The sequence below is a fragment of the Saccopteryx bilineata genome, chromosome 6, assembly GCF_036850765.1.
Source record: "Saccopteryx bilineata isolate mSacBil1 chromosome 6, mSacBil1_pri_phased_curated, whole genome shotgun sequence".
NCBI classification, from domain to species: domain Eukaryota; kingdom Metazoa; phylum Chordata; class Mammalia; order Chiroptera; family Emballonuridae; genus Saccopteryx; species Saccopteryx bilineata.
In genome coordinates, this window is record NC_089495.1 from 201,233,279 (window position 1) to 201,246,528 (window position 13,250).

The 13,250-nt window shown below is 54.5% G+C and overlaps 1 protein-coding gene across 3 annotated transcripts in view; it reads left to right on the top strand.

The window, feature by feature from the left end:
- The window catches only part of MTCL2 (microtubule crosslinking factor 2), a 65,828-nt gene extending 52,801 nt beyond the window's left edge, over window positions 1–13,027 (top strand). For all 3 annotated transcript variants that reach the window (XM_066237318.1, XM_066237317.1, XM_066237319.1), the window contains exons 12-15: window positions 819–890; window positions 1,975–2,045; window positions 3,290–4,628; window positions 6,665–13,027. In XM_066237318.1, coding sequence (XP_066093415.1) covers window positions 819–890; window positions 1,975–2,045; window positions 3,290–4,628; window positions 6,665–6,817 — 1,635 coding nt within the window. In that variant the 3' untranslated portion in view covers window positions 6,818–13,027. The remainder of the gene's footprint in view (window positions 1–818; window positions 891–1,974; window positions 2,046–3,289; window positions 4,629–6,664) is intronic.
- Window positions 13,028–13,250: the final 223 nt, after the last annotated feature.

The window sequence follows — 13,250 nt, forward strand, 5'->3', positions numbered from 1 at the left end:
TTCTTTTTTCAAGCGAGAGGCAGGGAGGCAGAGAGATAGACTGCATGTGCCCTGATCGGGATCTACCTAGCAACTCTCATTTGGGGCTGATGTTCTGCCCATCTGGGGCCTCTGCTCTGTTGCTCGGCAACTGGGCTATTTTAGAGCCTGAGGTGAGGCCATGGAGCCATCCTCTGTGCCCGGGGCCAATTTGCTCATTCAAGACATGGCTGTGGGAGAGGAAGAGAGAAAGGGGAGGGGTAGAGAAGCAGATGATTGTTTCTCCTGTGTGCCCTGACCAGGAATCAAACCTGGTACTTCCACATGCGAAGCTGATGCTCTACTGCTGAGCCAACTGGCCAGGACTGAGATTTTTAAAAAAATCATTAATCATAATGTATGCATTGTTTACACTTGACCTCTTTCATAGAGAGCTGTTCACAACAGGATGTAGAGGCCGGCGTCATTCAGTTTATCTGCTCTTTAGTGTTCCTAGTGTGGAGACGCCACCCTGATGAGGTTCAGTGGCTGCTTCGCTGATCTAGCTGTTCCAGGAGTTGTAGCATGAGTTAACATAGTAGTCACAACTGGATTATAATACGTGTAGTATGAAATGTACTGTCATTGCTAAGGATGGCCATCAGTGGTTGCTTTCATGGTTGTTTTCTCAAATTCACCCTGTTGGTGGCTCAGAGCTGCTGCCTGTTGGGAAGGTGGCTTCCAGTCCATGATCTGGGTTCTGCAGGCTCAGAGCAGAGCCCGGGGAGTGGCCCAGCACAGAGCGGGGCCGTGCACACCCGCCGTGCCCACCACTGACTGCCCTCTCTACCCTCGCCCAGCTGCAGAAGGCTGCTGACCCCTGGGTCCTGAAACACTCGGACTTGGAGAAGCAGGACAACAGTTGGAAAGAGGTAAGGGAGGAGCAGGGCATCGATCGACTCCTGGCTACAGTGGAAAGTCCCTCGGTTGTGGAGGATGTGATGAGGAGGGTGCTAACCTTGTCCCATAGGTCACATCCTTGTACCTTGGGCTCTTCAACCCTGGCGTCTCTACCTCATGTTTCCAGCCTGTGGTTTGGGACTTAGAAAGGACCCTGTGCCGGCACCATGTCTGGAAGAAAGGCTGAGTGTCTGTGTACTCGTGGCCAGGCCCTTGTGTACTCTTGGTTTCATATGTGCCTTTGTGAAAAGCAGGGCCTCTCTCTCTCTCTCTCTCTCTCTCTATATATATATATATATATATATGTATATATATGTGTGTGTGTGTGTGTGTGTGTATATATATATATATATATATAGCCATGTGGTCTTGGGCAAGTCCCTCTCCCTCTCTGGGCCCCCGGCGCCTCATTGGTAAAACGAGAAGCACATTTTCCGCCTTAGCCCAGCCCTGCTTGTGGAGGTCATTTAGGTCCCAGGGGTGCAGTTTGCTCCTAAGCCTCGGGTGCACTGTCCTTATGACGGCACGCCGAGTAGCCGAACAGAGGACAGGCCCTTTGCATCATCCCAGGCAGCCCTCACGACAGCCTGAGGAAGTGCTGTGTTAGTCAGGAGACGTGGCTACAGTAGACATTGATTCTGGGAAACTGAGGCAGGAGATGTTGTTAGGGGCTCCACAGAGCCGGCGACGTAGGTTCAGAAAAGTGGTGCAGGTCCCCGGGGGACTTGTTCTGGAACCGGGGTGAGAGAGCCCAGAGCAGGAACCTTCAAGTCACTGTTGTCACTGCCAACCGAACAGCGGCCACTGGGTGCTGCCACCACACTCAGATTAAATTCTAAGCAGGCTCCTGTTTCCTTGGGGGGGGGGGGGCGCACTGTAGCCAGATACTGACCAATGGATGTTCTAGATCGGTGCTGATATCCCTCCCCCTTTACAAGAGGAGACTCTGGTGTGAGGTCTGGGGTCAGCGTCCACAGTGACTTTCTGTCACCTTCCCTCAAGGTGTTAGTGGCCAGAACTGACCCTTCTCATCTTCTCATCTCTGTTCCTTGACAGACACGCAGTGAAAAGATCCACGACAAGGAGGCAGTTTCTGAAGCCGAGCTTGGGGGAAGCGGCTTAAAGAGGTGCTGGCATCCCCTCCACCTACTTCCCCCTGAAGCCCCGCCCCTGCCCCACCCCTGCCCCGCCCCTTTGCCTCTCTTCTCACCAGTGCCCCGCGTGCCCACCACTGCCCCTCGGCAGAGCTGGGACAATGCTGGCATATGCTTTCTGTAGAACCCAGGCCACTTAGGAGCTGGGAAGCTTGGGGCGATAACTCCTATCTGCAATTTTTTGTATGTTTGATTCTAGGTACAGAAAACTGGGCCCTTGCCTATCCTACCTGGGAAAGAAACTATTTAGCTCCTGTTGGGGTCCTTCTTGTGTCTGTAGTTAGGAGAGTCAAGCTGGTCTCCCATTCCTGGGAATATTGAGCAGCTTCCTCTGGGCCAGGGAGACCCCACAGGGCTATCAGGACCATGTCTCCACCATTAGGAAACCCATACAAGGGGTGAGGGCAACAACCCCACAGGGGCCATAGGAGCAGCGCGAAGCTGGGAGGGCGGGCTGTGGAGTCAGGTGCGGGGTTTGCGATCCAGCTCTGCTGTTTCTAGCTCTGCGGCCTTGGGTGTATCTGGCGGGGAAATAGGAGCTGCCCCCTGGGGTTGATGGAGGACTGAATGGTGTGACAAGCGAGATGCACTTACATATGCCCTATGCCTGGTGTTATTAGTTATCAGGCCACCCACGTGCCAGGTCTATGCAGGAGATTTAGTGACATCTTAGTTTGCTTTGGGGGGCAAAAGCAAAGACAAGGATTTGAGACCTTGTCTCAAAGGTCCTGATTCAAGGGTTTGAGTAGAAATGGTGTATTTGGGAGTGGGTTCCAGGAGACACCTGGAACCGAGACAAGGAGGAGAAGGCAGCTAGGAACGGAGGCTCAGTTTTGCTAGGAACTCTGGGGGCCAGAGCAGAGCATGCAGCTCGGAGTTTTCCCGCCCAAGGAATGAAGAGCCACCAAATCCCTCCGTGGCTGAGGGCTGCGTCTAGGGGTGTACACTCTGACAGTTCCCGGCCCCTCTGTGTGGAGGCCCAGTGTGCGCCTGCAGTCAGGAAGCAGACCCCGAGATGCTCAGAGCGTGCAGTGTTGGACGTGCAGGTGTGAGTGCACAGGGGCTGTGGGCAGGGCGCTGACAGACTATAAAAGGCAAGCAGGACAGCTGCGGGCCCAGCCCCGGTGCAGTGCAGGAACCAGGGACGAAGACCAGAGGGCCTGCATGGGATGTGTCCTCTTCCACTAACAACGCCCTCCCTCCTCCACTCTCCCCAGGACCAAATCTGTTTCCTCCATGTCTGAGTTTGAAAGTCTGCTGGACTGTTCCCCCTACCTTGCCAGCGAGGCCAACCGGGGCAAGAAGCTGCCCAACAGCCCCACCTTTGCCTTTGTGGGCACCCAGCCGGTGGACCCCGAGAAGGATGCGCAGGCACCGCCACGGGACTGTGGCGGCCTGGGTGCCCTGGCCTGCCAGGACCCTGCAGGGAGGCAGATGCAGCGCAGCTACACGGCTCCGGACAAGACGGGCATCCGTGTCTACTACAGCCCCCCGGTAGCCCGGCGCCTGGGTGTCCCCGTGGTCCACGACCGGGAGGGCAAGATCCTCATCGAGCCCGGCTTCCTCTTCACTACCGCCAAGCCCAAAGAGTCGGCCGAGGCCAATGGGCTAGCTGAGAGTTCCTATGGTCGGTGGCTCTGCAACTTCTCACGGCAGCGTCTGGACGGGGGCTCGGGGGCCGGCCCCTCGGCGGCCGGGCCCGGCTTCCCAGCAGCCCTGCACAACTTGGAGATATCGGGCAACATGAGCGACGACATGAAGGAGATCACCAACTGTGTGCGCCAGGCCATGCGCTCGGGCTCGCTGGAGAGGAAAGTGAAGAGCGCGTCCAGCCAGACGGTGGGCGTGGCCAGCGTGGGCACGCAGACCATTCGCATGGTCAGTGTGGGCCTGCAGACCGACCCGCCCCGCAGCGGCCTCCACGGCAAAAGCTGGTCGCCCCGCAGCTCCTCGCTCGTGTCCGTGCGCAGCAAGCAGATCTCCTCCTCCCTGGACAAGGTGCACTCGCGCATCGAGCGGCCGTGCTGCTCGCCCAAGTATGGCTCGCCAAAGCTCCAGAGGCGGTCTGTGTCCAAGCTGGACAGCGCCAAGGACCGCAGCCTGTGGAACCTGCACCAGGGCAAGCAGAACGGCTCGGCCTGGGCCCGCTCCACCACCACGCGGGACAGCCCCGTGCTGAGGAACATCAACGACGGACTCTCCAGCCTCTTCAGCGTGGTGGAGCACTCGGGGAGCACGGAGTCCGTCTGGAAACTGGGCATGTCCGAGGCCCGGGCCAAGCCCGAGCCGCCCAAGTACGGCCTTGTGCAGGAGTTCTTCCGCAACGTGTGCGGCCGGGCTCCGAGCCCCACCTCGGCAGCAGGGGAGGACAGCACCAAGAAGCCGGAGCCCCTCTCCCCGGCCAGCTACCATCAGCCGGAGGGCATGGCCAGGATCCTGAGCAAGAAGGCAGCCAAGGCAGGCAGCAGTGAGGAGGCCAGACTCTCTCTGCTCCCCCAGGTGGGGAAAGATGGTGTCCTCCGAGACGCAGACGGGACCCCAGTCCTTCCCAGTGAGGTAGGTGGGTGGGCTGCCCTTTTTCTCGGGAGGTGGGGTTGGCTTAGAAGGTCCAAATTGTTCTGGTTTTCAAACTCAGGGAATATAGTTCATGTGTTTCAAAACGTTCTTATGATCTGGGATGGCATTTGGAAGGTCCCAGACCTGGAATGGCACACGGTCTGAATACCAAGAGATAGTGAGTGTGACTTAACAAGCCGCTCGGCCACAGCGTACCAGAGATTGCCAGCGCCCCCCACAATGTGAGTTGGATAATGAATTAAGGTGTTTCCACTCAGTGGAATAATAGACAGACATTAAACAGATCTTGAGAGAGGCATGGAGAGGGAAAAATAAGATCTTGACATACAGCCTGACCAGGCAGTGGCGCAGTGGATAGAGTGTCAGACTGGGATGCGGAAGACCCAGGTTCGAGACCCCGAGGTCGCCAGCTTGAGCGTGGGCTCATCTGGTTTGAGCAAAAATTCACCAGCTTGGACCCAAGGTCACTGGCTCCAGCAAGGGGTTGCTCGGTCTGCTGAAGGCCCGCGGTCAGGGCACATGTGAGAAGGCAATCAATGAACAACTAAGGTGTCACAATGCGCAACGAAAAAACTAATGATTGATGCTTCTCATCTCTCCGTTCCTGTCTGTCTGTCTCTGTCTATCCCTCACTCTGACTCTCTCTCTGTCTCTGAAAAAAAAAAAAAAAAAAAGATCTTGACATACACAGTGATAAAAAAATGTTCATGTTTTGCAATTGCAACATAGGCTGTCAGAGATGAGATCATCTTGGTAAATATATGTGCATGAGATTTGGTGAGAATTTACTTTGGTGTGTAGGACCAGACAGTGTCCACTTTCTTCTCTGTGTATTGTAAGATTTATTATATTCTGGAATGTTATATATGAACATTCATTACTGCTCTGATGGAAGAAAACAGTTTTTTGGTTTTTTTAGAGAGAGAGTCAGAGAGAGGGATAGATAGGGAACGGATAGAGATTAGAAGCATCCATCATTAGTTTTTCGTTGCGACACCTTAGTTGTTCATTGATTGCTTTCTCATATGTTCCTTGACCGTGGGGCTACAGCAGACCAAGCTGGTGAGCTTTGCTCAAATCAGATGAGCTTGTACTCAAGCTGGCGACCTCAGGGTCTCGAACCTGGGTCCGCTGCATCCCAGTCTGACGCTCTGTTCACTGTGCCACCGCCTAGTCAGGCTGTTTTTTGTTTTGTTTTTTTTTTAATGTGAGAGGAGGGGTGATACAGATAACAGACTCCTGCATGCGTCCCAGCCAGGATCCACCTAGCAGTCCTCATCTGGGGCCAATGCTCTGCCCTTCTGGGGCCATGCTCACAACGGAGTTATTTTTAGCACCTGGGTGAGAGGCTTGACTGAGCCATCTCTAGCGCCTGGGGCCGACATGCTGGAATCAATCATGGCTGCAGGAGGGGAAGATAGAGAGAAAGGGAGAGAAGAGGGGAGGGGTAGAGAGTAAATGGGTGCTTCTGCTGTGTGCCCTGACCAGGAACTGAACCCAGGACATCCACAGGCCAGGCTGACGCTCTACCAGTGAGCCAACCAGCCAGAGCTGAAAAAACAATTTTTAAAAATTGGTCTAGGCCCTGGCCAGTTGGCTCAGTGGTAGAGCGTCGGCCTGGCGTGCGGGGGTTCCAGGTTCGATTCCCAGCCAGGGCACACAGGAGAAGCGCCCAACTGTTTCTCCACTCCTCCCCCTCTCCTTCCTCTCTGTCTCTCTCTTCCCCTCCCGCAGCGAGGCTCCATTGGAGCAAAGATGGCCCGGGCGCTGGGGATGGCTCCTTGGCCTCTGCCCCAGGCGCTAGAGTGGCTCTGGTCACAACAGAGCGATGCCCCGGAGGGGCAGAGCATCGCCCCCTGGTGGGCGTGCCGGGTGGATCCCGGTGGGGCGCATGCGGGAGTCTGTCTGACTGTCTCTCCCCGTTTCCAGCCCTGGGCATGGCTGAGCCCAGTCCCTTGCCTGGCTGGCCATCCAACTTCCCAGCTCCTGACTTCCTTCTCTCCTCCTCCTCCTAGGATGCTGTCTGTGACTGCAGCACCCAGTCACTCGCCTCCTGCTTCGCCCGGCCCTCCCGCTCTGCCGTCCGCCACTCTCCTTCCCAGTGCAGACTGCACCCTGCAGAGTCCAGCTGGGCTGCGGAGGAGAAAGCAGCGCCCCCCAGCGAGTAACAGCAGCCGAGCAGCTGAGCTCCCTGCCTCAGCCAGCCGAGTCCACAGAGAGGAGAGCCGAAGGGAAAGGCTCGGCCCTCTACACTGCCTCGTCCCGGGGGGACAGCAGCCACCCCACTGCCCGAGAACAGCTTTCCCATCCCCAGGTAAACTGGGGTCTCCTGCTGACCACTGGGTGGCGACCTGGACTCCCCAGGGGAAAGCAGAACAAGGGAGAAAGATCAAAACTGTCCTTCAGAATGTCTTCTGAGAGATCCATTGGGAGCTGATCCCTGGTCCTAAAGGAGAGTCTTGCCTGGTTCTATCCACACCCACCTCTCAGAAGAGCAGAGGAAAGGAGACACTTCTGGCCACGTGAGGAAAAGGGCTCACAGAGAGACGTTCCTTGCCAATCATACCCCCTTCATGGGGAGGGAACACCAATAAGAAGAACAGCCTTTGCCCTGGGACTCAGCTGGGGGTTCTGGGTAGAGCTGGCAGCACGTGGTACCCATTCCCCCCTTTCCTTCTCCGCCGCGGCCTCCCAGCGCCACTGCCTTGGGTCGCTGTGACTCTAGGGGGTATGATAGGGCCGGGGCCAGGGCCACGACTCTGCTTGGAATCCTGGTGCCCTGGATCTCCCTGCCGAGAGTCCGGACGCAGCAGGGACTGGAAGACCAGGTGAGAAGGGGTGGAGTTTAGGGTCAGAGAGCCACTGGAACTGCCTCCCTTGCCAGGGTGACAACCTTCCTGGGACAGAAATAGGTAGACACACTCTGAAGACCCGGTGCACAGATAGATAAATGCCTAAATGCCCACTGCCTTGATCGCTGGGGCCTCTTTCCCCAGCACCCTGGAGGGGCACCACATCTCCACTGGGTTGATCCTGTGGCTGGTGGAGGGTGAATATATTCCCAGTAAAAGACTCCCAGTCGACCAGGCCCAGCCAAGGAGCGAGCACTCTTACGAGGCTGGTGCCCCAGGACGTGGCAGTAGACAGGGGCCTGGAACCACATTTCTTGCCTACATTGTTTATTTGAATTTTTATTATTATAAATATTTAAGGTGTTTTTACTTTAATAATTTAATTTGCCCCAGAGTCCCTAAGGTAATTTATTGGAGGTCAAGACATGCATTCTTTCCGCTGAGATAATGCAAGTCTTTGAATACGGTGGACAGGTGTGGGCTCCCCCACATGAATGAGATAGCTCAGCGGCTGAACCCTGGTCTCCTGTTCAGGTTTGGGGGGGCCCCAGCGGGTCTGCAGCCCTGCATCTTGCTCCCCCAACATCATTGACCATTGGCCTTGGAGCACTGCTGCTCACTCAACACCTGGTACTTGCCCGGCCCTGGTAGTCAGTCTTTAAATGCTGGAGGGCTGGACCCACGTTACCACTTCCCAGACATTCTCTGTTTCCCTTCTTGCCCCCCGCCCCGGACATTTTTTTATGAGTCGAACACAGATTCCTGAGGCTCTATCAAGAGAGCACGGAGATCTCGCCAAGTTCCCCAAGTGAGAATTCGCAGGAACGCAGGACTGAACCTTGAGAATGGTGTTTGTTGCAACTTTGCACGTGGGTCTGTGTCTCCCGGCCTGCCTCAGTTCTCGCTGCCCATCAGCCTTGTCACCAGCCTCTCTCCTTAGCCTTACGGCCTCTCATGGCTCTTCTCTGAACCCAACTCCACCGCCTGTCCTCCCCCATGTCCCCTGCGAGCTGCCCAGACCATTGGCTAGACTGCAACGTGGCTCATTGCACTGTGGCAAGGAGGCCTCTGGTGGCCTTCCCCTCAGTGTCAGTGGACCTGTTTCAATAGCACACATGCTCACACATGCAGAGGTGTGGCCCTCCTGTAACTGGCTGGGCGCCCAGAGTGGAAACACCAGGATGAAATGTTTTGTCGGGGGAGCGCCCCATAAGGAAGCCAGCAGCTTGGCTGGTTTGCCCCCAGGACTCAGCAGATGCCTCTGCACTCCTACCAGCTCCTAGCCCTGCCCTTTCAGGGTCACCTGGCCCAGTTACCCACAGTTCCTCACCTCCATTCCCTGTCAGCAGAACGCCAGGGCCATGCTCGACCACCCACATAGGGAGCTGTGTGGGTAGAACAGGCAGGCCGATGGAGCCGTGGGCCGGCCCCTCTGGGATGCTGTGCTCCCACCCAAGAGGTTGAAGGCCCCTTCAAGACTATTGCCATGTGAGGGGATTCACAACAGCCCACAAGCCACCAGAGGCCTTCTGGCACTTCCCCAAGCTACAGATGGCCAGGGAGCCTGCACTCCCGGCCTTGGGGAGAAATCCTCGTGAGACCTGAACCCTGCAGCCTACAGACCACTCTACGGACCACTCAGCCTTACCATCGTTCTTGTCCACGATTGTCCATGAGTCTTTGTCTCAGCGCCTGGCCCCCAACTGGTGTCAGAGGCTCCAGATCAGGGGTCCCCAAACTACGGCCCCCTGAGGCCATTTATCCGGCCCCGCTGCACTTCCAGAAGGGGCACCTCTTTCATTGGTGGTCAGTGAGAGGAGCATAGTTCCCATTGAAATACTGGTCGGTTTGTTGATTTAAATTTACTTGTTCTTTATTTTAAATATTGTATTTGTTCCCGTTTTGGTTTTTTACTTTAAAATAAGATATGTGCAGTGTGCATAGGGATTTATTCATAGTTTTTTTTATAGTCCGGCCCTCCAATGGTCTGAGGGACAGTGAACTGGCCCCCTGTGTAAAAAGTTTGGGGACCCCTGCTCCAGATCTTGGTTTTCAGTCAAGTCCCGGATTCCACGTCCTGCATGCCACTCTGCAAGGTCACATCACTCTTCCTACAGAAGCCTCCGGACATGGGGCTTGATGGGGTTGAACATGTTATATGTAAATATTCGTTTGGTTTGGGTTTTAGCATTTTAATTAGTAACTGTCTTTCTTTTTGAGGGAGGGGGGGATTGGTTTGTAAAAAAAAAATGCTACTCTTTTGGAATGTAATTTCTAAGTTTGTTTCTCAAATGCCTTTTAAGTCATGGTAACATTCCCAAAGCAGAAAACTGCCTGACCTACCATGGGGATTCCCTGGAACACGGGGGTCCCAGGAAGGAACACGGCCCTTCTCCCCTTTTCCCTTCATCCTACCCCTCTTCCTTTTGCTCCTGGCACCTGCCTCTTTCTCCTCCTCCTGTGCTTTCTCCTTTCCCCCCATCTCTAGCCTCTTCAACCAAAGTCCCAAGGAACCCTGGCATCCCGATTCCCCTCCAGACTGGTAGGCTTGGGCCCATGCTGTTGGCATCAGTTGTTTAGGGGTAAGTGGAAGACCAGTTGGCATGGTTGACCCTAACCTGGACGATGTCATGTTTCTTCTATCAGACCTCTTTCAAAGCCAGATTAGATCCTCCTGGGGGCGTGAGGTCTGTACTTGAAATGAAGATCTTATGACTTGGTGCTTCGGTGGCTCTAGGCCCTGTATGCCCCAGGCAGTAGAAGCCAGTTCCCTCCTTTCGCCCCATTCATTCCCCGCCAAAGGCTGACCAATTTCCAAACACCTCCCAGGTCTTACATTCTCTGAACTCAAAATGGGCCGACCCCAAGGTCTCCCCATAGACATTCCTCAACAGCTGTTGTCCCAGGTGACACAACTGAGGGCCCCAAAACTCAACCCTCTCCACCCTGACCACCATGTGGCTCCGTCATGCCTGCCCCATGTACCTTTTATATCAATAGTTTCCACACTCGGCCTGTTTCCCTCTTGCCTACCCAACTTCCAGGCCCTTCCTCCCCCTCCCTTCCTGTCCCAAATGCCCCCCCCCCTTCAGCCTCACCACCCCCTCAAGCTCCCATTGCCTCTTCATTAGTGATGATAATCCTCTGCACACTCCACCTAGAGCACTTGACTATTAGAAATCCCCCCCACACACACACGTCTTCAGACCTCTCAGGGACAGCTCTGGGAGGCGCCTTGGCAGGGCAGGGGCTAATGTTCCCATTTTGCAGATAAAGTGAGGGTTGCTAGAACATGCCACTGTCCAGCGCAGTCGTGAAAGCAGTCTTCCCCCCACCCCGGAATCACTGGACCTCGGTGTTCCAGGCGGTAGTCTGGGGACCCCTTGCATCTGAATCATCTGAGGGCATGTCCAAAATACTGCTTTCTGGACCCCACCCACACTTTCTGGGCCAGTAACCTACATATTTAATAAATTCCCAGGGAGATCCTGAGGACCAGTGGCCCTGCTGTTTGTGTTCACCGCCCTGACCAGTAGACCGCCTTTCTCTTAACCACTAACCACGATGCTGTATCTTAAAAAGAGCACTGTTCTGGGGTTTTTGGAACTGATCCTCAGCCCGGCTCTGATGTGTTCTGATTACCCTGAGTGTTTCCAAAACCCATCAGAGGCAAGTTACAGTCAGAGGCGTCACACAACAGAAATAGAATCTTTAAAAGTCTTGGTTTAATAAGACAACATAAATGGAAAGTCAAAAAAGCAAGAATTATTATCACTCCCCAAATCTGTCTGATGTAATTCCCATAAGCAGGCAATTAAAATTTACTGTCGAGTTTCCTGGCATCCATGGAGCGTTCTGGCATCTTAAAGAGGAATGCATCGGGTTCCATAACTCCATAACTCTCCTCCTGCTGTCATGGGAGGCGAGCGTATTAGCCCCAGGGGACAGCTCTTATGCTATTAATTTAAAGCGTCTCTTTTGTTCAAAGACCACTAAGCGAACTGGTATCTCAACAAGTGAGCCTGAGGTGCAAATGCTTTTTCAAGTGACTTTTATAAAAACAACAAAAAACTGCCACCAACTTGAATGACCTTGGCCTCAGATCATGTGGCTACTCTAAGCCTCAGTTTCCCCAGTTATAAAGTGGGGAGAATGACCTTCTACCTCACATGTCTGTGTGAGGACCAAATACAATACTGTGCCTGAGAGTCTACTTGGAAAAGCATTCTACTTGGAAGGGTTCTGCTCGGATGGGAAGTGGTCTGCTCACACTCACTGTCCCCAGGCCGGCCTATAAGTGACCTGACCCTGGGAGTGATGCCTCCCTCACTAGTCTCAGTGAATAGAAAGGGTGTGGAAAAATCATCTGGACCAACACCCTCACTTAAAAAAAAAAAGTGCCAAAATATACATAATATAAAATTTAGCAGCCCTTTTAAGTACATTCACAGTGTTGTGCAAGCATGACTGATGTCCATTTCCAGAACTTTTTCATCATCCCAAACTGAAACTAAACTGTATCTGCTACACACTCCCCAACCCCCCCCACCCTACCCTGGTTGCCTCTGTTCTACTTTCTGTCTCTATTAATTTGCCTATCTTGAGTGCCTCCTATAAGTGGAATCTCTGCTCTTGGTCGTTTTGTGTCGAACCGCCTCACTTTTTTAGATGAATCAAGCCCAGGGAAGAGAAGGGCTCAGCCCAGTTCACACAGCCAACTAGAGGCAGAGCCAGGACCAGAACCCCAGTCTCTGCAACACGCGTGGCGACTGAGACACTGCCCTGCCGTTCTGTGAGCTCGGTTGTGCCTCTTCCTCTGTCTGGGGTACCTGCTGGCTCCCTTTCACCCGCCCTCCCTTTCATCATCTTCCTCCAAAGCTTCCCTCCCCCTGCCTCCTCTTTGTTGGTTCCTGCCAGCAGACCCAGTGGCCCTGGCCAGTGACCAGGTTTTCCTGCTCTAGACCCTGAGCTTCCTGGTAGCATCCAACCCTCAGCCCTCCCAGGATGGCCCCCCAGTACTGCTCTCCTCCCGCGGACTTCCTTTTCACCTCACACCTCGCGCTGCCCACGCTGCCTGCGGGCGCCCTCTCCTGTCTGTCTTACCGGGGAAGTGCCCTCAGCTCTATCGCTCAGATCTGATGTCTGCTTTCCCAAATGGGGGTGTTTCCCGGGTTCTGCTGTAGTTCATGTTTTCTCACACCAGAGGGAGCACCTTTCCTCAATGCCTGAGATGGCATCAGCCTGCCTGCCCTCCTCTTTGGGCTCGGCCCAGCCACCCCCCTACCCAGAAACTTGTAGTCCCGTCCTTGAGTCACGTGGTCTTTTCTGTTCGCAGCCTCGCTGAAAGATTTCAGCACTTTCCCTAGGGTTGTGTGTGTGGTTGGGGGGTGCCAGAGATCCCCACTTCTGGCCGCCTCTACCTTGCCCCGGTCCTGCATGGCCTTGGTTGAGGAGATGGAGCCTGGGTTCTTCTCTTCTTTATTATCTGTCCATCTGTCTATCCATTTGATGTCCCACCATTCTCTTTGCTCTCCCTTGGGCCTCACCAGCTCCAAAACAGCTCATCCTAGCAGAACCTGTAGCTGACCCTGGCTCCGCCCCTCCTCCCTCCCTACAGTGTTTGCAGTTTGTAAAGTCCACAGACCCAAGAACAAAAGGAGACATGATTCTGGGCTTGAGTCCCCTCAAACTCCTTGGACCATCCCTTGTCTATCCCGTCCACCCCACTGTCTCTTCCTGCTCTTCACCA